The 25238-nt window shown below is 36.8% G+C and overlaps 1 protein-coding gene across 4 annotated transcripts in view; it reads left to right on the top strand.

The window, feature by feature from the left end:
* Map3k5 (mitogen-activated protein kinase kinase kinase 5) overlaps nt 1–25238 on the top strand; it is a 202445-nt gene that overhangs the window by 121117 nt on the left and 56090 nt on the right. For all 4 annotated transcript variants that reach the window (XM_003468505.5, XM_063232996.1, XM_063232998.1 and 1 more), the window contains exons 12-16: nt 4673–4722; nt 7894–7989; nt 10916–10997; nt 21949–22082; nt 24968–25095. In XM_003468505.5, coding sequence (XP_003468553.4) covers nt 4673–4722; nt 7894–7989; nt 10916–10997; nt 21949–22082; nt 24968–25095 — 490 coding nt within the window. The remainder of the gene's footprint in view (nt 1–4672; nt 4723–7893; nt 7990–10915; nt 10998–21948; nt 22083–24967; nt 25096–25238) is intronic.

Raw genomic sequence — 25238 nt, 5'->3', positions numbered from 1 at the left:
CAGTAAAGTGATAAAGACTTTGATAGAAGTCATTGGCTACCACCCTACAGGTAACACTTCTAATAAGTATTTCCAATAAGCATCTCTAATAAGACCTCCCAGCACATTGTGCTATATCCAAGATAACTGTTAACATTAATGCTACTGTCCATCAGTATTGTTTGACTTGTGTGGACTTTGGGATTGTGTTGGTTTATGGAGAAGACCATGTGGCCTCTTGGTATGTGAATTTCAGAGGAAGAGGAATGAAGACAGAAGAGCATAGTAAAGAACACAGGATCAGCATCAAACTGCATAGGAGTGAAGACTGATGTTATCTCTTGCTTGCTTTGTGACCTGCGCCATGCACTGTTGCTTCCATAAATGTAAAAAGAGCATAGTGTATGACAGAATTGTGGTGAAGATTAGACAGGCTAATTATTGTAAATCGTGTAGCTCAGGTCTAAAAAGCACAGAATGGGTATTCAATAGTGGTTGCTGTTATGGCTGTAATATTTATCTGGCCTTGATATTAGAGTTCAGAATTGTACTCTGAAGGCTCAGAGAGAAGACTTTTGCACTGACACTTGGGACAGGTAGAGACCTTGGGACAGGTAGATACCTCAGACTGGAATAATATGATTTTGACCACAAAGGGAAAGACAGTTTAGGAAAAAAAATGTATGATTTAATCACAGATTAGAATGAAGATCTAAAGAAAAGAAATAAATGCAAAGTGACTCATATTTTGATTGCCTTGATAACACTGGTAGGGTAGTTAGAAGGGAAATCTGGGTTGTAGAGGAATCATATGGAATTTAATTTTGGACTTGTTTAGTTGGAACTGATGTCATGATTCTAAGTAGAATCATCCAGAGACAAAATTGAGAATATATATATATATATATATATATATATATATATGTGTGTGTGTGTGTGTGTGTTATTAATATTGAAGTGCATTGTTTTAAAGTATTTGAAGACAAGTTCTCACAAGGTCAAGTTTAGTGATCATAAAATTGAAATTATAAAAACTAAGACAAGTTAGGCATGAATTATGAGAAGGGAGCAAGACTGGGAGAGATTTTCACAGGCTTAATTGGAAAGAGCAAGGTTATCCAAGGACACTTGGATACAGAACAGGGCTAAGGAATTAGTGATTAGCAAGACCCAGGGAATGAGTGGAAAGCCAGTAGAATTTGGAAGGCAGAAAAAGAACAGAATAAACTAGAGATTTTTTGGAAAATGAGCGTGATTTCCAGCCAGTTGTTACTGTTTGCTTCTTCCTGGAGGTTCTTCATTCAGTGAAGTGAACCTTATGTTGATTTTCCTGTGCTTGGTGACAATTATAGGTATAATACGTTAAGAAATAAGATATTAATTAGTATATTATGAAAGATTACAGATTTAGACCTTGAATCATCCAGCTTCCATTTATACCACTTTCTGATCAAAAAGAAATATTTGTGCATTATTTCCATTCCCTGTAACTTCATATTAAAAATTCTCCTTGTTCATAAATTTAAGCATGTGTAACTTAGTTTCCATTTTGATTTTATGTTGATCTCAGGGCACACCCTCATTCTGTCCATAGTGTGTTTGTTACCATTCTTGCTTTCTCTATTTTTTTTAAATGGATGTGGTAAAGTAGGAGAGAAAAACAAGTAATAAAAATAGGAAAACTTTATTATTACCATGTTAGTTTAAAATGACTGTAAAACTACATTCAAGTAGCAGATAACCAATAGCTTAATAGGTCTTACGTTAAATGGGAGATGGATTGGTTTCTATATAGAACGTTAATTTTTGTTTAAAAAGTAGAACAAAAAATGTTGCTTTCTACTTATCCTATTTATTTCCTTACTCCCTGAGTATTTTTCCTCAAAAAGATGGGACAGTTTTATGACTTAGTATGTACTTCTTCTTAGTATATACTAAGTCAATTTTTCAAAACTTTAAATACATTATATAACTACTCTCAGGTACTTTAGAACTACTTGAATGTACGAGTCTGCCAAAATGAAACTCATTAATTAAAAAACTTAAAAGAACTACTTTACATTCAGTGGTAAAATTAATTGAGTCTCAGTTTTTTACGGTTCTCCCTTAGATATGCTGCTCAAAATCAGTCAATACTTGAAGAAAGTGAATATAATGAAAGAATATAATGAAAGAAAAATGTAGACCAAAGAAGAGAAGTTATTTGTAAGATGGTTTAGTGGGTTGATATTTAGATTCTCCTTCCTTTTAGACTTGAAGTGCTTGCATTCTTGGGCTATCTGATAGTATCTCAAGCATCTCAAGAAGGTAACAGAGACCCAGTGGTGCACAAAGTTTACCTTCCTTCCCACTGCAGCTCCAGCTGGTGCCTCTTGAAAAAGACGCAGGAAATGTGTGAGGGGTGCATGTTATCCCAGATTCCAAAACTCCCAACTAAAGTAGCTTAAATAACAAGGGAATCCCACTGGCTTCAATCCTCAGCACTGCAAATAAAACAAAAGGAGGAATTAGTAACCCAGAGTGGATTAGGCCCTCTCCTGCATACCGAAAGATGTTATTATGTGGCCATGCCTAAACCAATGGCCAGCAAGGGAAAGGAACTTACTATGGCCAATTTAAATTAATCAATTTCCCCATCCTACCTAAATCTTAACAAAATTCATTTTTTGTTAGCAAAGGAGAAAAAGAGAATAGCCATTGCCTAAGGCACCAAGAGTGCCCACTGCCGTGTAATTTCTGCCACCCTAACTGTGTGTTAGCTCCCAGTTTGTGTAATTGTCCTGACTGAAGTGTTCTGACTGGCAGATTCCTAGGAAGTGGTGCTTATGCTGGTAGGATTAGGGTGAACATTGTTTTGGGTCTGCTGGGGCTAATTAGGACCCCTGTTCAGGCCTTGCCTTTGAAAACCTAGACAGTCCCTAGAGCCGTAGCTCCTGGGTTGCTTGTGTAACTCACCAGCACCTCCCTGTGGTGAGTCCCACTGACAGGATAGGTGGGGTGTGAGGGCTTCTCTTGCGGATCACTCCACTGGAGGCCCTTGGCTTGATTGACAGCATTAAAATGGAACATTCCTTGGCAGCCTTTAGAAACCTACAATTCTAGAATTGCTATACTCCTTTCCTGCAAAACCATTCCAATCAATCTGGGAAATCTCTCCTTTACTGCTTCCAGAACAGGGCTGAGGGAAGATCAACTTACCAGTGCTATCTTGTCAGTGTTTGCTGGTTGCTGTTCAGTGTCTCGTTAGCACACTGCCCAGCGGCTCTGTGCTCAGTGCCCTCCTCCTTTTCCTACACGTGGCCTTGAGAAACAGCTCAGTTGCAGGAAAAGCCAGCACTGTGTGCCTGCTACAGCTCCTGGCTTAAGTGTGTGTTTAAAAGTTCACCTGAGGCGAGCAGGATTTAGAAGCAACTTTCCACATTACTAGTTGTGGCTGCAGGCTGCTATTCTAATTTACCTCCCTCTGCACGCTAGTTAGGAGAGCCATGTTCCATGAGCGCCTTTCTGTGGTGTTTGTCTTCCCTCTTTGGACTTTATGTTCAACACAGTTTGCTCCGTGCTAATTCAGGTTGCAGCCTTGTGGCTTGACTAATGTTCACTGAAATGAGTTTTTCAGTAAATCTACATTGGGTTCAGAAAACCTATTTTTATTTTAAGTTGGGTGGCCCTAGTGAAGAACTAGGGGCAATGGATGTAATTTGTGGCTTGGTGAGTTGCTTTGGCCAAGAGGGAGTTCTGGGCCACCTCAATGCCACAAAATTTGAGTCCTCATTTCACTAGCCAAGCCAAGACCTTAGCCTTCTGGCAGTCGTGGATAAGAGTTTGTTTTCCATTATTTTACATTCACAGAGTTGAATTTCAGTGTGAATTTAGCACTGTAGGACACTTATTAGTTATAGACATACATATCAACTATTTGTATAAACTCATTTAGGCTATTAATTTTAAATCATCAGTCATTTTTATAAGGAATATGATTGTAATTTATTTAAAGGATATATGAATTTGATAATAAATGGAACAGCCTTATTAATAAACTCAAAATATGATTCCCACTTTTTAAATTTGAAACCTGCTAGTCACCTATATATATCATATGGTAATCAAAGTTTTTATGTTCCGACTTTCTCAATATATTGAATTTTGAGTAAAATAGGTGACCACACCTATAGCTAAGGTGGACACTGTAAGTATCCACCTTACACACATACTTACTCTACTAAATTCTGAAGAAATAGACCCACCAGTTTAGTTGGAAATTTTTACCTAACCAGAATTCAGAAGGAACTACCTTTAAAATTTTGCAGAAATTTTATGCAAAATAATATTTTTCTTTCTCAGAAAAGAAATATTACTTGACTGTGATAATTAGATTACCTTAACCACTGGAATTTTTTACTCAAAAAATTAATACACAATAGTTATTTCTAGAAATCAGGCATTAGAATTCAATGTGACTAATTTCCCCTGGCTCTTTTAAAAGCTATGTTATTGATGAATAGAAATTATTAAGTAAAAATCACTCTTGTGACTTATGACTAAATGGCAACTTCTACCAGATAATTTGCTCGTGAAGAATTATGCACTAAAAAAAATAATTTGGTGTATTTTTAAAAATAATATTATTTTGTGATATTATTTTCCATTTGGATGACTGAATGTTTTTAGTTATTGCTGCTCTTCTTTGTTCTAGAAAGGTATACATGAGTGGAATTTTAGTGCTTCCTCTGTCAGAGGAGTGAGGTAAGTTTCTTTTTGGTACATTTTGTTTACCTAGAAGACATTGTTCTGGGATATTCTTAGCCTGAATAGGACTTTTGTTCATGATTTAAAAGTACAAAAATTTTCAAGAATCTTTCTATTGCTGGAAACACCCAAATTGTCTCGGTTTTGAAGATTTGCCTCAAGACACCAATGCTGGTCACACTGACTCTGTGTTTGTCACCTACCTAAAATATGATGATTCTGGGGGAAAGATGAGCTGTGGACCAGAATGAAGATATAGATAAAACAAAGTTACATGGACGTTCCTTCTAGTAGACTGAACCGTTTTTATATTGTAGGACGGTTTCTATCATTTTGGTGTGCTGGGAACTAACCTTCCCCTGAATGGGTCTGAAGCACATAGGCCATCTGCAAGGTTGTATTGTGCTGTGCTGTGTTGTATGGCATGAGGTGATGGGGGGAAAAAACCCTTTCCTAAGGCCACTCAGTGCAGTATTCTTGAGGGCACAATAGTTTACTTCAGTTTAGTTCTGACATTGTTGTCACCATGCCAGTGGCTCAGAAAATGCCATTTCTTGGGAATTAGGAATGAGACTCTAAACAAACATCAAGAGTCCCTGCATAAGTGTTCAAGTACTTATTCTATAGCAGCTCATGCTAAACCAGCTCTTGCAAATTTCAAACCAAAGTAGTTGTGTTTACTACGCTTTCTCCTAACATAATAGAAATGGGAGACAACAGATTTCTGCAGGCCAGTTATGTAATATCCTGTTGGTTTTGTAATAGTAGTGACTGGCTTTGTTAGAGCATGAACCGGTAACAGAGTGTGACTCACCAGTAATTTCAGTATTCTTGCTAGAACTACCTTTTACCTGAGGAATGATATGAAAAGAAACCAGCAAGGTTATAGACTGACTCATATATTTTTCCAATCAATATCTTCTCAAATAAAGCTTTACTCTTTTAATATTTAATTCTTAAACCAGCCACTAGCAGAGCATTCATTTATTGCTTCATTTTTAAGCACTACATTCAGAATAGCACATGTAAACTTCTTTTTATCAGCTCCATTTTCCAATGAATTAATCTTTAAGTAGACATGACAAACCTACATAGCAGTCATTCTGATTTGGGATATATACACACCATGCTTCCATCTGGTTATTGGTGGTTTGTGTTTTGCCAAACTGGAATTCTAGTGTGTGGTTTCAAAGGAAGCTCTCTTTTCCTTGCTTCCTCTTCCATAAAGTCGAGATGACAGACTGCGGAACAAAATCCAACTAGGTCATCAGTGCATGTGTTGCATCACCTCAGAACTTGCCTGCCTCGGCGATGGCATTTACTGAACACCAGGTGTTTGCCAAATGTTGAGTCTTGTTCTGCTGCGGGTACGAAAATGACTAAGACACGAGCCAGTCAGGCATTCTCTTGCTCTCTCTCCTTTTCTCTCTTTCTCCCCCTTTGTCTCCCTCTCTTTGTCTCCCTCTCCATTTTGCTGTCCTTCTTCCTCTCCCTCTCCTTCTCCCGCTCTATACCCCAGCAGCAGAATTCAATGGTCTGGCCTACAAAACCTAAAGTATTTCACTATCTGGCACATTACACAAAACCTTTGCCAACTCTCCACATAAACAACATGGCTAAGCTTGTCAACTTAATGTTGTTTCCTGTTGCACTAAAGAATTTTTTTAAAATTTTATTTAAAGAAAGACTAAACAAAACGGAAAACGGATAGAAATAATACATACTTTCAAAGAAAAAAGTAAATAGTAAGAAATCACTAGTTGATGATTACAAATTATCCTCTTACAAATAGTTATTCAAGATACTAAAGTGGAGCATATAAAGTGCGGATTCAAACAGTGAGACTGCAACCGGTTCTGTTCAGCTATCCAACAAAAACTTAGAAATATGGTTATCAATCCTGTACACTTAAACATACACACAGTCATACATATCTTCAATTATGTTGAGATTAAACAAACCCAAGCAGTCTAATATCACTCTGAACAAAGAATAATACTATTGCTGGGTTTCACATTATGACACTCCAGGATCAGCACTGGGTATTTTAGTGTCTCTTTTTCTTCAAAGTATCTGTTCATTTCTTCACGTGTCATAAGATCGGTTCTCATAAACTGTTTATAGATTCTACACATGCATGAATCTTAACATGTATTTCTTTCTATCTTTTCTATATTAGAGGGAGAAACAAAACAAAGCAAGACAAAACAAAACATATTCCTATAAACACATGAAACGAAAAAGACATATAAGACCGTTGTACAAGGAGTTCTACCATAGTTCCTGTGTTGTCTCTTGTTATCTTCAATAGAATTGGCTATATCATCAGACATAGTGTAATTATATATATCAGTAAAAAAACAGTATTAATAAAAACACAACTTTGTATATGGTATAAAACTTCAAAAGCCGGCAGTTATCAAACCAGAATATGAATCATAGAGTCTTGTCATCTTCTGCACTAAAGAATTTGCTGAATCAAAACCAAGTATTGTTCCACACTTCGTCACTCTAAATACTCTACAGCTATTGAGGTGCCACCACAGATTGCCATCTTTGCTTTTGAGACATTTTCTTGTTCTACAGATGCCATGGGTCCAGAATCACTGAGGTCAAGTAGTCAGTTGATTTACTTCATTTTCATTTAGTTCTGACATTGTTGTCACAATGGCATTGGTTCAGAAAATACCATTCCTTGGGAATTAGGAATGAGACTAAAAAAAAATCATGAATCCCTGCATAAGTGTTCAAGTACTTATTGTATAGCAACTCATGCTAAACCAACTCTTGCAAATTTCAAACCAAAGTAGTTGTGTTTACTACGATTTATTCTAACAGAATAGAAATAGGAGACAACAGATTTCTGCAGATTTGTGCTTTTCCTCACATTAGACAGATGAGTACCACAGTGACAGAGCCCCTTTCCGTGCTCATCGAAGGGACAGGTCCTGTTTGGCTAATATACCTCAGAACAATCTGCTCTACACAGATTACTAGAAGGACAATTCTCAGAATAGTAAATACTTTTTTCATTATGGTGTGGGGAGTGTTGTTATAAACAACTCTGATAGTGTAATCAGGATTGAACATTAAAGATATTTATTTTTCATTATAGATCCATGGAAGTATTGCCATTTCTCTGAATAGTGCTCTTTTTGTTTGTTTCAGTATTTCTAAATTTGAAGAGCGATGCTGCTTTCTTTATGTGCTTCACAATTCTGATGACTTCCAAATCTATTTCTGTACAGAACTTCACTGTAAAAAGTACGTATTTGTCATTATGTGTGAAAAAGTCTATGCAAACTTGGTCATTATTTTCAATAAATGAGTGAGCATATAGCTGTTGTGAAGAATTCATGGCTGTGTACTTGCACACATATTTTACTTGCCAAGGCAGGGTGGTAAGTACTTGTAGTCCCATCTACTTGGGAATCTGAGGCAAGAGGATTGCTTAAGTCTAGGAGTTTAAAGCCAGTCTGAGCAGCATAGTGAGATCTCTACATCAAAAAATTTTTTTATTTGAGCTTTTTATTATGTTGTATAATGTGTACTCAACGAACTTTTAGTGGGGCTGTCTGTAATATGCTTTTTCTTAGTCTATTCTTCCATGGATAAAAAATTAACCAAGACTTACTGGTTAACTATTATACCTGATTTGAAAAGTACTCCACTAAAATTTTCATTCTTGAATTATTTTGAATAATTCAAGAATTATTTCAGTATTGTCTACAACAGCGAGTCTTAACCCTACTAATATTAAAATCATCTAGTAAACATTAAAAGTAATACCTGGGAGCTGGAAATGTAGGTCAGTAGTAGCGCACTTCATGTACAAAGCCCTGTGTTTATTACTCCATATCACACACACACATGTGTGCGTGCACACATACATACCACAGAAAGTAGCTGGACTTCATCCCCAGACTAATTATATTGGATCTTCTCATAAAGAAGCCCGGGATAAGTGCCAGTGGTCTGATTTACACCAATAAAATCCACGGACTGCATTATATGTTTGTACTAACCATCCTGGGTAAAGGGGTGATCAAAAAATGTGGTGTGTGTTTAAATTATTTAAATTTATCACAATAAAAGACATATTACCTTTAGTCTCCCTCAAAATGCTCCCCCTAACTTTGAGGATTTGTACTTCTCATTCTTGCCACTCTGTGGAGCAGTTCTGGCAGTCCTGTTTTGTGAATATTTTTATAAGGTGTGATCAAAAAATACTGTGAATGCTGCTGCCATGTTCCATCTGATAGAAAGGCAGACTTGTAAAAAATAATTCTGAAAATTTACACTGAACTCATATGCAGTTGAGTTACATTCTACCTAGAGATGTTCTAGTAAAAAGTTTTGGATTAGTGGCTGATATGTGTTTTTATCTTAGAACTTAAAGCTTATGTTTAAAACTAGAATTTTAAAAGGTTGTTTTACTCTTTTTTTCCTCTTGGTTAAATTTTATTTTGTTTTAATTCATCATGTAATCTTCTTTATTTAGGTTTCTTTAGAATATTCTGTTATCCCAGTCAAGCCTGGGATTTTTGTTGTTATTGTTGTTGACTATGTAGAAGGAAAGGAAAAGTAGAAAGTAGGCACTGCATGTGAGCTCCATAAATAGGCCCTGTACTTTAAAATAGACTCTGTTCACTGTCCTGTTCCTGATGGCTAGGATAGGTCTTTATCCTAGAAGACCAAATACTCATTGTCCCTCAATGAGTATTTGTTGAAAGAATGGATGGATAGATGGATGGGTGGGTGGTTGAAAATGAGGTACAAAAATAGGAAAGTTCTGAGGTATCATCACAGTGATGATCTTCCTGTGAGATTATCAGCCCCTGTTTGTGGTGCTTCCCTTACTTTACATATATAAATTGTGAGCATCCTGTCTCAAGGACTAGGCTTCACACAGGGAGAAAATCTCTTTCTTGCTCTAGTTATTATATTGCTTAGCCCTAAAGTGATCTCCAGAAATAAATCTTTGTAAGAGTTCCTAAAGAAAAATATCCTCAGAAGAAAGAGAGGTCTGTCACTAATGTATATGTAAGGCAGCCTTTCCTTGTTCGTGTCAGTATTCCACATACTATACTCATGGGACTCTTCACATACAGAATTAAAGTGCTCAGGTAGAGGACTTTGTAACTAAGATCAAATATTACATTGACCAAAAGTCACTTCCTAACTTAGAGATACTAGACATTCTGGAAATTCAGAATATAGATATTTTTATGCTTTTAAGTAATAGCCTCAGCAAAAAAGCACTAGCTAATATTTACAAGTGCACTATGCCAAGCACTTTACAAATATTAATCTAAATCATCTTCACAATAGCCGAGATAGATACATGCATATCCCCTGTTTTATAATTAAGGACACAGAGAAGTGAAGGGGTTTACCTAAGGTCACATAGATACTCTCAGATCATATAGGTCCTGGTAATCTTGGGTCTGATATCCAGGACCACATTCTTGACATTTGTATGGCCCTGTGTAGCTTTATTATTCTATAATCTATTATAATTGTTTTAAGTGATGTATTAGGTTGGAAATGTCTAAAAAATCCTACCAATCTGGGTTTTCTTTTTTTAAAAAAAAATTACATTTTTTTGACATTAACCCTGATAGTTTATTACCAAATTGTAGAGACTCTCTTAGCTCTCAGTTTTTGTCCTGATGTCACTTTGAATTGTCTCTGCTTATGGAGACAACCCCTAGCTGAAATGGTTCAATTTCAATTTTTCAAATTAATGATGGTGTGAAAGAATACACATTCAGTAGAAACCTTATTTCAAATTGTGACCCTTCCCCAGTCCAGTGATAGCCAGTATCATACTGTGTCCATGCTGGACAGTAGCAGCAAGCCACCCTAGCAGCCAGCCACCCAGTCACAAGGGTGAATGAGTGACAGTCTGCACTGGATTATTTTGCCAGCATTTTTAGGATACAAGTATTCAATAAGTTACATAAGATACTCCACACTATTATAAAACAGGCTTTGTTTGAGATTTCTTTGCCCAGCCATTGGGGAATAGAAGTGTTCTGAGTACGGTAAGAGGTGGATTAAGCTAAGCCGGGATGTTTGGCAGGTGGTGTGTATTAAGTGTATTTTCCATTGTTGTTTTCAACTCAGGATGAGTCTATCACGCATGTGTATTTATTATACATATAATAGCTGCCAACTCTCACTGTAGGTTTTTCGAAATGGTGAACACAATTACCGAGGAGAAGGGGAGAAGTGTAGAGGAAGGAGACTGTGACAGTGACTCCCTGGAGGTAATGACTTTGGTTTTGCTATTTGATCTACAAATTTTCTTCTTCGCTGATTTTTTAAAATGAAATACTTAATCCTTTATGAAGGAGCCAGTGGAGGTGAGGAGTTCTAGGGAGTGCGAGCAATGGAGGGGTTCAGCAAAAATCTAAGCTTTCCCTTTTAATGTTTCAACCAACTTCTGGAATTCCTTTGGTTTAAAAAAAATATCAAAACAAAAGAAAAGGATAAAACAGAAACACCAATGCATTCTTATGGTACTGAGCTTCGTTTGGCATTTTGCTTACTGTTAGGGAGTAACTGCTTCGTCCGTAAGTGCTGATTATTGCCACTGCTTGGGCCACTGTGCCCTCTCACATTTTCTTTTCTCCCCTGAGCGATGTGCAGTTCAGACACACAAAACTCAGTGAAGATTCAGGATGGTAGGCCCTTCTGTGTCCCTCAGTGGCGTGCTGCACAGAAGGTCAGTGGAATAAAAGGAAAGTGTAATGACAATGACCCTATGTGTTGTTCCTCTCAACCAGAGTCCTTTTACTTGTGTCTCATGGACACAACGCATTACCGAGAGCTGCCTTTAGCTGGGGTCCCTTCCTTGCCACCTATGAAGAAGAACCTTCCACCACTGCACGGATCAATGCTGGAGAGTTTTCAGGGTGCTGCGCAGCACTCCAGCATTGCCAGTATGTAAAGATGACACTCCTTCAGACATGACTGCAGGCTGCCATTTTCTTCAAGACCATCCCAGTGTTTGACTGAGATAGTGCTCTGAATCCAAGTGCATTAGTCTGTTTGGGTTGCTACAACAAAGTTCTATAAAGTAGGAGATGCAAACGACAAAAATTTATTTCTCACCCTTCTAGAGGCCGAGACATCCAAGTTACCAGCAATCAGGGCCTGGTAAGGGCCTGTCTATGTGGATGGCATCTTCTTGCTGTGTCCTTATATGGTAGATGAGATGGGCTAGCTCTCTGTGGTCTCTTTAATGAGACTATGGTGCTGTTCATGACCACTCTGTACTCGTAATTTTTCACCTCCCCAAAGGCCCTGCCCCCATATTATCTTCTTGGGGATTAGGATTTCAGCCTGTGAGTATTGTGGAGACGTAGGTATTATGTAGATCATAGCACAAAACCATACTGAAAGTTACATTTGTAGGGTTAAACTGAAGAAACTATAGAGCACCAGCTTGATTGGTGTACTTATTTACTAGAACACTTTCATAATGTCATTCCACACACTCAACTTTCTTTAAAATACCAAGTCAGAATGTAGGGTAACAGTTGAGGGAAATTTTATATAATAACCAATTATTAACTGTCTGTAGATAAATTCTGTGGTTATCTAGTAGTTGTATAGCTTTGATATTCTTAGGTAGGCCTAAACCTTTTCATTAAAGTTATAAAAAGATGATAGACCTAATTTGGAAAAAAATTATTTTCCAGTGTATCAATTTGCTGTTTATAGAAGTAATTGACAATACTTATTTTTTGTGTGTATCATTTTATATTTTCTTATTTAAGATATCCCTGAGAACTAGATCTCTTTAACTCCTACTTCAAAGCTCTTCTGACTATACCTCATTATCTCTGTTTTTGTTTGTGTTAAATTTAGTATCTTGGTACACAGCAATTGCTAGGATAAAAGATAATGAGAATGAAATATTTCTGTCAATAATAATATAAAATTATGAAGAAGTTAGACTGGAAAATCAATTAAATCTTCTACAATGTCATATAGTATTAGCTTATAAAAATACAGCACTATCTATCCTTTATTTTGTTTCTCTCTTTGTGAGATTAAGTGCTCTGTGCCAGAAATATTCACAGCAGAGGCAAGCAGTGTTAACTATATTAGACAAGGTTGATTTTTGTAATTGATAGAATCAACAATTTGGGAGTCCCTATCTAGGAACTAGTTTACCCATATGCATCGCACAAAACAGCTTTAATGGCCTTAGAATTTGTGATGAATTTGGCTAGCTGATTTTTCCAAGCATCCTCCTCCTTAATGTCAAGGGCAAGATGAGATATTAAAGAAACAGAAATAAATAAATAAATAAGCTATCATGAGGATACAGGATCAAGATCCTGTGATCCGTATTTAATAACAATATATGTATTGGTGACAGAACTTTGCTGATTCGCTCATTCTATGGCAAATTCTGTGACCAACAAAGGAGAGAAATAGTAAGTTTTCTTCTCAGGAATATCCAGAGGGTTCAAGTAAATCTTCTCATTGCACAAAAAGCAGCTTATGTAGTATTGCTCTGATTCATCAAAGTGCATCTAACTTGCCCTTCTCTGGTAAGTGCAGCAATACAGTTCTTTTAATGTTAGAAAACATTCCTACATGTCTATCCTTTGTTTCATCAATATAATTTAAAATCTCTGACACAGAATGGCTTGTACAGTATTCTTCATCAACTTTCTAGCCATACAAGGAATTCGAGCATCCCTTTTTTAAGACTGTGGGTTTAGTTTTCCCTTTGCCACAGTTAATGATATTGGCTACGTATGTTTATGAATGTTCTGTTGGTGTAACATTATGGAACAGTTATGGTGCTGTTTGGAGCTGGAGGAGGTGAGATTCACCTGGCTCTTCCTCTGAATTTTTTTTCACAGCCATGGCAATGAATTATTAAGCCCTAATCTATACTTATGCATAATATATGATTACTCTCCATTATGTATTTGATATTGTTTCTTGGATATTTCCAAGTTTCCATCTAAAATATTATCAATATGCCAAATAACTTAGTTAAAATGAATTCCTTAACTTCATTACCACAAACGGAACTCAAATTAACAGCCATGATACCATGAATGGTATATCAAAAATACTTCCTCTATTTCCCATTTTTATACTGTAAACAAGAAAAATTCTTTAGAGATCATCTTTATAGAATGATTTACTGTAATTGGAGGTGGATTAAAATTGCTTCAATATATATATATATATATAAATTATTATTCAAGGTTTTGGGTACTCTGCCCCATAACAAAATGCAGATGTTAGAAAACAGGTAATTAGGAAATGGTCTTTAACATTTTTGTTTTAGTTTGTTTTTTGAAGAACTAAGGATTGAACTCACTGAACTATATCCCTAATCCTTTTGTTATTTTAAGACAAGATCTTGTTAATTTGTTGAATTTGCCTAGGCTGTGCTCAAACATGTCATCCTCCTGTCTCAGCCTCCCAGAGTGCTGGGATTATAGGTGTGTACCTGAATCTGTCTAATGTTCTCTTCATTTAAGTTGGTGCAAAGGTTAAGCAAACGTCATCTATTATGTGGCTTTATAAGCTACAAATTCAAAGCTAACTCCTAGATTTTTCAGGCATTTAAAAAACTTCTTATAAGTCTAAGTTACTGTCTACTTTTCCTTTTTTTTTTTTTTTTTTTTTGTCTTTTTCGGTTTTTATCGGTACCAGGGATCGAACTCACGACCGCCCCCTTGCTTGCAAGGCAGGCGCTTATGCCACTGAGCTAAATCCCCAGCCCCTACTTTTCCTTCTTATTTCCTTCTTATTGGTAATAAATTTTCTTTGAAGTGATGCAGGTGTGGGATGCCCAGGATTCTGTGTCTAACTTTGCTAATACTCAGTTTTGTAAGTCTGAATAAAGTTCGTGCTGCCTGTAGGCTAATGATGTTATTTCTGAAATTGTAGTTGAACAAGAAAATCTTTCTATCCTTTCCCTGGTTTAATTTTTAAAATAATTTTCAAGATTAGTACAAACTGTGCAAGGTTATTTTAATAATAGTTCCTATGACTTCTCAGAGTAATTTCTGTTTTTGTATAAAGATGTTTCCATTGGATTCAAGGCCACATGTTTTGAGTGAAGGCTGCATGTGGTCTTGAAGGCTATGAACCCACATTCTAAGTAATTTAATACGTTAGTAAATTTGAATTGATTTCATCAAGCAGTTGATTACTGCTAGCCATTAGGGTTTTAACGCTTGCTAGCTGTGGTCCCTGTTATCTTCCACCTACCCAGGGACCCACGCCAGACACATCAGAGAAACCTCTGCCCAGTTTGCCATCCCTCATGCACCGTCTTTCCTCCAGCTTCTTCCTGTCGTGCTCTCTAATCTCAGGTCTTCGTCCTCTCTCATGTGACCTGTGTGTCATCTTGGAGAGATTCCTCACACAGAACTAATCCTGTGGCTCCCCAAATTAAAAACCATTTTTACTGCTCTTTTTAGAAGGAGCTTTCTTCATGCACAATGCTCTTAACCTCCAGCTCTGACTTGGCCTTTCCTCTCCACCCTGTGGTCCAGCATGCCAAATCCCTTCCTGTTTCCCATCCAACAGGCCTTGCTTTTCCTGCCTCTGGGCTTGCCAGGCAGATGACCAGCCCCACACCCTTTGTGGCTGTGTTCCACTCTGTGGCTCCATCTTTATTTGTCAAGTGTAGCTCAAGTCATTATTCTCTTTAAATCACTTCTCAGCTCCCCTTTTTGCCTCCCTCTGAATCTTATGGAATTTTTGCAGATTCCTTTGTCTTAGCTCTTCTCACTGTGGTCTCTTGGTAGCCTGTCCTAGACCATTAGCATCCTAACCTAGGACCACACACCCATCTAATCACATCATTCCCTATGGTGCCTGGGGTCTAGTCAGGGAAGCTTCACTGAGAAGGCCTTGGAGGGCTTGAAATTGATGAGTAACAAAACCTAGGTGTTTAAATATCTTCAATTGAGGAGAAAGAAACAGGGACTGGAAAGGGCAGAGTAGGTGCTGGGAACCTGGTTTGCTTAATCAATATTAAGTCAGTGAAAGACTGAGTAACATAGTCAGGCTTAATACTGTAACCTTGCCATTATTGACCTGTCCTCTTCTCATTTCTTTTTATTTTCATGAAAAAAAAATAAGTATACATTATTGATATCCTTCTGTCCCCTAGTAAAAAGTACATTAGTAAATAGAAAATTTTGATTCAGGTTCATTGAAATCCATTTGGAATCATGAAACTGGTTTGTTTTTCTTTAATACCCTATCTATTTTTGTACAGATCCAGAACTGAGCACCCACAGTTATTTCACTAGCTGGGAAAACATATCACTTAAAGTATTGTGTGATAGGAGGGTCAATTTGCTATTCATTCATTTGATTGGGAGGGGAGAAAAAAAACTTTGTCTCTACCAATTTATGTTCTGTATTTGGGGATCTGCAAATTAAGTGACAAAGAGAAGTTAACAGAGCATGTGACAGTTTATTCATCTACACTGTAAGCCAATGGAAGACTCCATTAACACAAGAGAGGTAGCTCTGCAAATAGCTGGAGTTAAGTGTCCATGGAGATGTAAGGTGGGTTAGGATTTTGGTGGAAAGTAGGTGGTTGTGCACTAAAGAAAAACAAGTGGGCAGACACAAGTGAGAAATACAAAAAGTTTTGATAGTTTCCTATTTAGATGCTTGTGGTCCACCTAACTTGTTTTAAACTAAAATGTATGGAAACTGTATTTTCAGAAGGTTTTACTTAGGTCAACAAAAAGTTTAAATTAGGTGGTTTGTCGAGTTTTATAAAATTTAATTTTTTTACTGTAGCTCTCCTTTGTTCAGATGTTTTCAGCCTAAAATAATCTTCACCCATAAGTGGGTTTAAGTGGACCCCATTCATTCACTCAACAAATATTTATTGTGCACCTGTTATGTGGTTGGCATCATTATGGGTGCTCAAGATTCAGCAGAGAATAAAATAGAGAAGAATTCCTGCTCTCATTGGACTTACATTCTAATGAAAGGCAGACAATAAACAGCATAAATAAGTGGAATGTATAGTGATCAGTGTTAAGCAGGAAAATAAAACAGAAAAGGATTTAGGAATCCACAGTGTAACAGAAATGTGCAATTTTAAACAAAGTAGTCAAGGAGACTGATGAAAAAGGTAATCTTTTTGGTCCAGGATTATACTCAGTGGTAGAGGTCTTGAATCTCATCCTCTTGGCAGAGGAGGAAGTTGATACTTGAGCAAAGGTCTGAGAGAGGAGAGGTATCACACACTAGATATCTACACCTGCTGTATTTGGTAGTTTATTAATGCTAAGGTTATTAATCTTTTGGCATTGACACATTAAGGAGGCAGCATGGACTGAAAACAAGACAGACATTTGCATCCTTGAGGGGACTATTCTTGTAATTCAGTCTTTTTCTATGATGGATATTTCTATGTGGGTCTCTGGACAGGGCAAGGACTGAGTGAATCACCACTTTGTTGTTTGGCCTTGCCAATAGTGTTGTCTTCCTATGCCCAGTTCTCTTCTCACCACCAGTTTAGATTGTTCTGGGCAGGCAACAATAAAAGGATGATTCTATAAACATCCCCATCATTGCTTTGAAATACATTTGTTGTCTCCCTTAGCAACAACTGATTTGCTAACCTATTGCCATAGAAATAGAATGCAAGATATTTAAGCAGTGTAATTGTAGCCTTTATTTTTTAAGGCCTCCCCCACTTTTTTATTCTGTATTTCTGTTAGACCTTGCCCCCTAAATGATCGGTCCTGGCTCTGTTCAGGTTTTCCTGGAATGGATAATTCTCTGTTTTTATAAGCCAGATCAGCCTCCCGTCTCTTGCAATATCCTTTTGATAACACCTTTTTATATTCATATCTTTATCTTGTAAGAAGAAAATGTGCCAGCGTTTTAGGTTCCTGAGGGACCCAATTCCATATTCCTCACCATGTTGTTTGCACATCCTCGTGACAAACTGCTTCCAACCAAAATTAAACTGATACTGCCTTTAAACGATTGTTTGTTTTTCACATTGCTTAGAAAAAGACTCATCACATTTTCTATAACTGATTGATTAATTAAGCAAATAATTGCCTAGTATCTCCTGAGAGCCAGGCATTGCTAAATGAGGGATATTGCACTTACAAGGTAAGTCCAGGTGAAGAGCTCAGAGGCCAGGTGGGGATGCAGATGAGTGGGCAGGAGGAGGCAGAGTGATCATGCACAGGAAAGTGAGCAGAGCCCTGGGAAGCCCAGCAATGCAAGGCCTAACTCTTCTTTTGAGCATCTGATGACAGTTCAGGAAGGCTTCTGGAGCTTTTTTTTTGAAGCATGTGTTGGAATTTTGTGTGTGGAAAAGAGTAAAACGGTCTAAGGAACCTCCCTGAGAGTTCCTCAGAGGAGGATCTGCGTGAGAGAAAAGGCAGCAGAGGCCACGATAGGATCCTGAAAGGCTTTCATGCATGCAGGAAAATTTAGATTTTATCCTGAAAGTCATAAGAAACCAGTAAGCACAGAGGATAAAGATGTAACGTGGAGTATTGAGATTTCCATCAGGCAAACCTGATAGCATTTGTCAGTCGATTTAATCTAGGGAATAAAGGAAAGTAAAGAATAGAATTCCAGAGGACAGTGGTTCTCAGATGTCTGGTTGAAAAGGTGAGTGGAAGCTCAGTGGAAGCAGACACATCTGCTGAAATGTCTTTATAAAACTGGTGTTTAGAAACAGTGTTCAGTTTGTAAGCTCTTATGCAGAAGTACAGTTTCCCTACAGCATTCTTAGTGGAAAGAACATAAAACCCTGACTCTTAGAACTTGGTCTTAAACCATAACTTGGACAGTTTTACTGGGAAAGATAATTTCCAGTATAATGTCTTATAAGTTGAAGGTAATCAGAGACCTTCGTTACTAAAACGCGGACTTATTACGACAGTCAAATGAGATAAATTATTAAAAGTGGGTAGAAAGTGATGGCGATTCTAGGCTCAGTGTACATGGGACATATGGCAAAGTGGAGCTTCTCTGTTAATGGTCCGTGCTGGTCTAGCACACAGCTTATGTTGCAGAAATCTGGACCACAGAGGCTGGGGGTTGAGTCTTAGTTTTCTGCAGATGGTATTGTTTGAAGTATTTTTACTAGCTCTTTGCAGGAAGCCATGTTTATCTTTAACTTTGGCAAATTACTGTAAGATCTCTGCTAGCTATTCCTTCCCTCTGCAAACCTTCCTGGTAACCTGCTTTGGACAAGGCCATCTCCAGCCTTATATTAGATAGGTGTGCTCTCTAACGTACATGTCCCTCGGTGCCTCAGGGTGGATGATGAGTGTTGCCATCAGAAGAACAGACATCTCCCTCCAGAGCATGGCCTCAGTTCTGAGCCACAGCAGGTTCAGTGATAGGGAGGCCAGCGCTCATTCTGACCAGGTGATACTATGTCACAGTGTCCCCACTGCCACTACTGCCTTCTGTTAGGGCTTGGAACCCTGAAGCAAACAGTAAGTTGGAGCTGGTGCCTACATATTCCTGTGTCCCCCAGACAGTCTGATTAGGTAGTTGTGTGGGTAACTAGCCCTTTTTATCTCTGCCACCTTTTGTCATTTTGTCCTTAGTATTTTGTAGCTTCCCTATATCATATCTGAGTGTTGATTTATTTTTATCTTTCCCATTTAGAGTTCAATTTCTGGAAGTTACATATGATTCTGTCTCAAGTCTCACTGATCTTTTTTAGAATAGCTTATCCTTTCTTATTTTAAAAATGTCTTATTTTGTATCTATGTTAAGCTTATATACTTCATAGTTTCTGATTTATGAGCTTTTGTCCTACTGGTGAATTCTTTTCTTTTATATTTTAAGTTTTGGTGATTAGTTCAAATTCAGTGGTTCACTATTAGTGAGAATTTTGAGTAGCTAGTGTGAAGGGGTAACCCATTAAAATGTTCTTGCTTTATTTCCCCAGCCATTCCCAGGATAACTGATGCTCAAGGCCAATTATGAGGATTATAATAAATGTACATTTGAGTTTCAATCAGCTGACAGTACTCAGGAAAGACTATTTCCTATCAGGCTCCTACTAAGACAGATCATCATTCTCTCCATCCCCTAGGCCAATGGGCTCATTTTTCTAATGTGTACCTCACTAGATTGTGCTCCTTCAAGGGCATGCTTTGGTGGGTCCCAGCTCTTCTCCTGTTGTAACTACATTTCCTGCCCCTCATGGATGTTAAGACCCAAGCCCAAGTTGAGGGGTCAGGAAAGTATGGCCCACGGGTCAAGTCCAGCCCACTACTTATTTGCTAAGTGAAGTTTTATTGGAACACAGCCATGCTCATCTGTTTTTATAGCTACTGGGCTGTTTTCACTTTATTCTACTGGATGGAATAGTTGCTACAGGCCTATGAAGCCGAAAATATTCACTGTCTGGCCCTTCACAGAAATATTTCACAAACTGTTGCCCTGGATAATGAAATTGAAAATTCACCCTTCATCTCCTCCCAACTCCCGTTGGGCTGCAGGAGCCTCGTTTCTCATTTCTCTCTAGGATCTTTAGCCTCTTCATTTCTGGTTCCTGCAGTCTCTTTTACTTGATTCTAGGCCTGACAAAGCACTCAAAACTATATCTATTATATTTTACTGGGGTGTTGTTAGCAGGAAGGCTTTTAGGTATCCATCCCATCCTATTGGCATCCCCTCTTTGTCTTTGGTTAGCAATAGATTGTTCTTTTATTTTTTTAACTTGAACATTTAACTTGTTTAAAATTTTCTTTATTTTCTAAAGGAATTCTTGAAGGCCATAAAAAGTTTTATATATATAACTATATCAAATATGATGTATAATACCTTTTTCTTTTTAATTATTTTATGATTCCAGTAGTATCTCTTTAAGCCACTGATTATCTTAAAGTAAATATACATTTTTGTTACCAGTTTCAAAATATTGTTTTCAAAGGTACTGACCTTTTTGATGTGTGCTCTTTGAAATTTTTCTTTGTAGCCTAATACATAATTAATTATAATATAGCTTTCATCTGTGGAGAGATATTTCTTTATATCAAACTTGTTAATTATGCTATTAGGATCTCTTTAAAATTTGTCTGCTAGAACCTCCATTTCTGGAAGAGCTCTGTTAAATATCTACTGCAATTTATAATTGCCTATTTTCCTTTGTACTTTCATCACCTCTGCTTTATATATTTCAAGGCTGTTTTTAATGAGGTTAAAAATCTATAACTATAGTCTTCTCCATCAGTAATAATATTAAATTTTCTCTCTTGTAAGTGTTAGAAATCTATATCTATCTATATCATTTTTGAGGGGTCAACTCAGATCTTTCTGTGAGCAGAATCTAACTTTGGCCTACCAGTTTTATACTCTGCAAAATGCAGGTACCAGGAGGAGCTTGTTTTTATGATCTCTCCTGGTGGTCTTTAGTTTTATACCAGGTTTCTATGGGGACATAGCTTCATCATCCAATAGTCTTTAATACTACAGTTCCAGTCCAAGACAAAGGAACGACCTTTCTGAATCACTCTTCCCCAAGTCTGAAGTAGTCTCTATGAAATGTTTTCTGTGTCCACTTTTATCCCATCCAGTTTTCCATAGTTGCCTATCATGTTTAACACTGTGGGGTTCATGGCAAGTAAATTTTTTCACATCAAAGATCAAATTTTCCACCTTTTAAAATATTTTTGGGTCTTGGAGACCTGGAGGTGAAGTAAAAATAATCCTTTATCATCATTATCAACACGTAAGATCTTATAATTTTTCCTTACTCAAGTCCTTTCAATGATTTTATTTTGTAGGCAGAATATGAAATACAGTACCAAAAGTTGGATAACAAGAGGGAGATCCATTAGCTGTGATAGATACTGGTAGCTATTATGCCAATTATATATATATCTTCAGAATCAATGAAAAACAGAACCTAATAGCATAAAACTTCAAGTGGACTTTTGCAGAAACATTTTTATAGATTGACTATGTAGCTCCTACTGTATTTATAACAAATATTCCATCCTAAATGTGAACAGACTGTCTGCTTTATGTTGAAAGTACCTGTATTTGTTTGTTTGTTTGTTTTTGGTACTTGAAGCTGTTTCTTGATCTTTATCTCACGGTCTCACTTATTAAAGATATGTGATAAAATAAGCAATATCCTTGGAAAAACTGATGTTGGAATGTCAACTGCAACTAATGTTTCAATCTTTCTTCCCCTTTTCCCTTTTGTAGTATGACTATGAATATGATGAAAATGGTGACAGAGTCGTTTTAGGAAAAGGCACTTACGGAATTGTCTACGCGGGTCGGGACTTAAGCAACCAAGTCAGAATTGCTATTAAAGAAATCCCAGAGAGAGATAGCAGGTACAGTAATGGTTACCAATAAAAGTTACTTTTTTAAAAAAACATACATTGATTTGTTGATAGCACTGTAGAAAATACTTGTTGATATTTGAATTAATGAAACTGTCTGAAAATTTCAGTATGTTCATCAACTCCATTTAAATTTATCTCCTGCATGATGCAGGGATTCAAGTGCAAGACAGTGGTGGGAAAACACTAGTAGGAAAGGACAGGATATCAAAAATTAGAAGGGAATGGGCCTATGCGTATTGGGCTTACGTGACTTTGGATAAAGTTGGTTTATTGTGTGGATAGATGGAGAATAAGCTGTATCACAAGTAATTTCCAGTCCAGCATGTAAGGACCTTGGAGGTTGTCATTCTGTCCTAACAATTTAAAGACTGAACAAACTGAAAAAAACAAAAACAAAAACAGCTTTTTAAGGATCTGTTATTGAAAGACAGGAGACTGGAAAGACAGGTAAATATGAAAAGTCCTAACTTATTGGAGTGGAAATCTGTGAGCAAAAACTCCCAAGAGAAACAGTGCTGGGGTAGAAGTCCTGAATGACAGCTCATAACTTGCTAGAAGCTCTGTGTGAACAAGTCTGACAATTGAGACTCCGTGGGGTACCTAGTCATGGAGGGATTGCATTTTCTGAATTTTACCTTATGAAGCTCTGCCAGGTCCTCCTAGTTGATATTAGAGAGAAATCACCTTGTGCTTCCAGCAAGGAGAGAGGACAAGAACTATTTTTTAACTATGCAAGAGCATTTGATTCTTCTTAACAAAGTTTGCCCTCAGAGGATATTGTTCTAGCAGAGTTCAACTAAACTAGGGGAAGGAAAATGCCAAATGAACTAGTGTCAAAGTGTTATGGAAGGAAGTAATTGGTAAGAATCTTCATAATTAAGTGTCATTGCCCAAATATTTTACTCGTAACACTGTATATTAGTATTTCTTATGTTACTTCATTAAAAAAATTATCAAAATGTTGTTGCAGTCTCTAATGATACCATGTTAAGAGGATTAGTTTAATACTTGTTCTTTTCATTTCTGAAACAGTTCTAAAGTAGAAAAAAATTTTACCTATAGTTTTGCTGTTGTTGTCATTGGCTGTTTTCTGAATAATAGTATAAGACTTTAAAAGCTTATTTGAATTTAATGAATTTTGATGTTTATAAACTTCTAATTGTTTTAGTTTTAGTGCTTATCCAGAAAAGGTTCATGAAAACAGTCTTATTCAATACTAATCAACACTAGTACTTGTTGACATTCAAAAATGATTCACTCTGTCTATATGACTTTGTTTTTGTAAGAGCTGAGCATTTCTTACATGTATGACATGTAAAAGACAGCAAGGTTGCATTTAATGTCTTGGTATTCAGTACCTTTGACATCTGGAGTATCTAATATACAAAAGTGTATATAAATACATATGCCTGTGTGTGTGCATGTGTATAAGGGGTTCGCTTTGATTCTCTTTATTATTGCTGACGTACTACCATATTTAGCTTATTAAATATAATGTATGAAAGTCCAGTGATTTGAACTGAGATCCTGTGCAAAATCTCAACAAATCAATCAAAAAAGAAGTCACTTGCATTTAGATTTCATGTCATAAAACCAAAAGCTGAGCTGTTTATGTAGCTCTTCTCAGAAATCAGGAGAAAGGTGATAGGGAAATTTCCGAACAGATCAGTTTAAAACAAAAACAAAAACAAAACAGGAGGATCACAGTAATCAAAAGGAACCCAGTATTACGCAGCGTGAGCCCGCGTAATAACAAAGTCCTCTCTGCTTTAAAGCACATAAGAGAGTATCTGCAGTAATCCATTGTTAATCACATCATTTTGCACTTGCTGTTACCTTGTTCCTGATTGAGCTACCTTGCAAAGATTGACTATCCTGCCAAGACTGGCAAAGCTCTTGTCTATTTGCCTAGTTCATGAATCAGTAAATAAAACCCAATTAGACCTGTAAAATTCAATTTGCTAAGCTTTTGTTCTTTCACAAACTGTGGTATAATAATTATATTAGTGCTACATTGGATTTGGAACTGTGGGACTTAATATGCTTTACAGTGCTTCAGATAATTGTCAGAAGTGTTGGTCTGTTTCAGAAATGTAAAATACTTTTGTAATAATTTTATACAGCGACAGACACGAAGCATAAGACTTTGAGGTGTGGTATAAGCTGATCTGTCAGTGTGGAAGCTTGTTTGGGATTAAATAAAAATTACAATATACTAAGACTTGATGGCCATAGAAAGTTGAGGATTTTGAAAAAAATGGGCTGAAAATGCAATATAGTTTTTATGTTTTCTACTACTGTTTTATGTTTCCCATTAAAGTGGTTTTATGTTTTTTTATTGACCGAAGTGTGGCTGTTTTCTATTGATGAGTCAAAGATCTTTCAGCTAGTTTCAGAATAGACGTTAAAGTTATTTGGGATTTTTATCTTCATGGCCAAGATTCTCCTAGAATATTAAAGCTATGTAAGAAAGAATTGTGTTATTATGGACAGTAAGCTGTGCCGATGATTTCTGTTTTCCTTGGTTCAACTCTTAAATCAGTCACTTAGTAACTCTTGGGCAAGTTAGTCATCCTCACTGTGAACTAATATCCTTCTCTATTATAATAGTCATCGTAATAGTATCTTATTCAGTTGTGAGAAATGATTTAATATAAACAAAGAGCTTGCAACAGTGGCTGGCTCCTTTCCCCTTATGCTAACACAAGTGCAACCGCCCTGAATTTGCCTTAGGAAAAATAAAGGCCTTACATAGTCATTTTGATTTTATTTATTGGCGTACACTTACCTGACATTTTCAGTTTGCATTGCCTAAATTTATACACCAAATTCTGACTGCATAATTAACTGACTGACATGTATACATTTTTCAGATACTCTCAGCCCCTGCATGAAGAAATAGCCTTGCATAAGCATCTGAAGCACAAAAATATTGTCCAGTATCTGGGCTCTTTCAGTGAGAATGGCTTCATTAAAATCTTCATGGAGCAGGTCCCAGGAGGTAAGAGATTCTTTGCTTTCTTTCCAAAATACACATTTCTAAAGCCTGGCAGAGGAGTAACATAGAATAAGATTTACTGGAGTACAGGTTTTAATTTGTCTATACTGGAAAAAAATTAAGACAGGTGACATTACTTTCAAGTT

This window comes from Cavia porcellus, unplaced genomic scaffold (genome assembly GCF_034190915.1).
Source record: "Cavia porcellus strain 051 isolate PalLab524CR breed Dunkin Hartley unplaced genomic scaffold, mCavPor4.1 scaffold_22, whole genome shotgun sequence".
NCBI lineage: Eukaryota > Metazoa > Chordata > Mammalia > Rodentia > Caviidae > Cavia > Cavia porcellus.
Note: the sequence above shows the minus strand (reverse complement) of the source record. Positions and strands in the feature narration are given on the sequence as shown.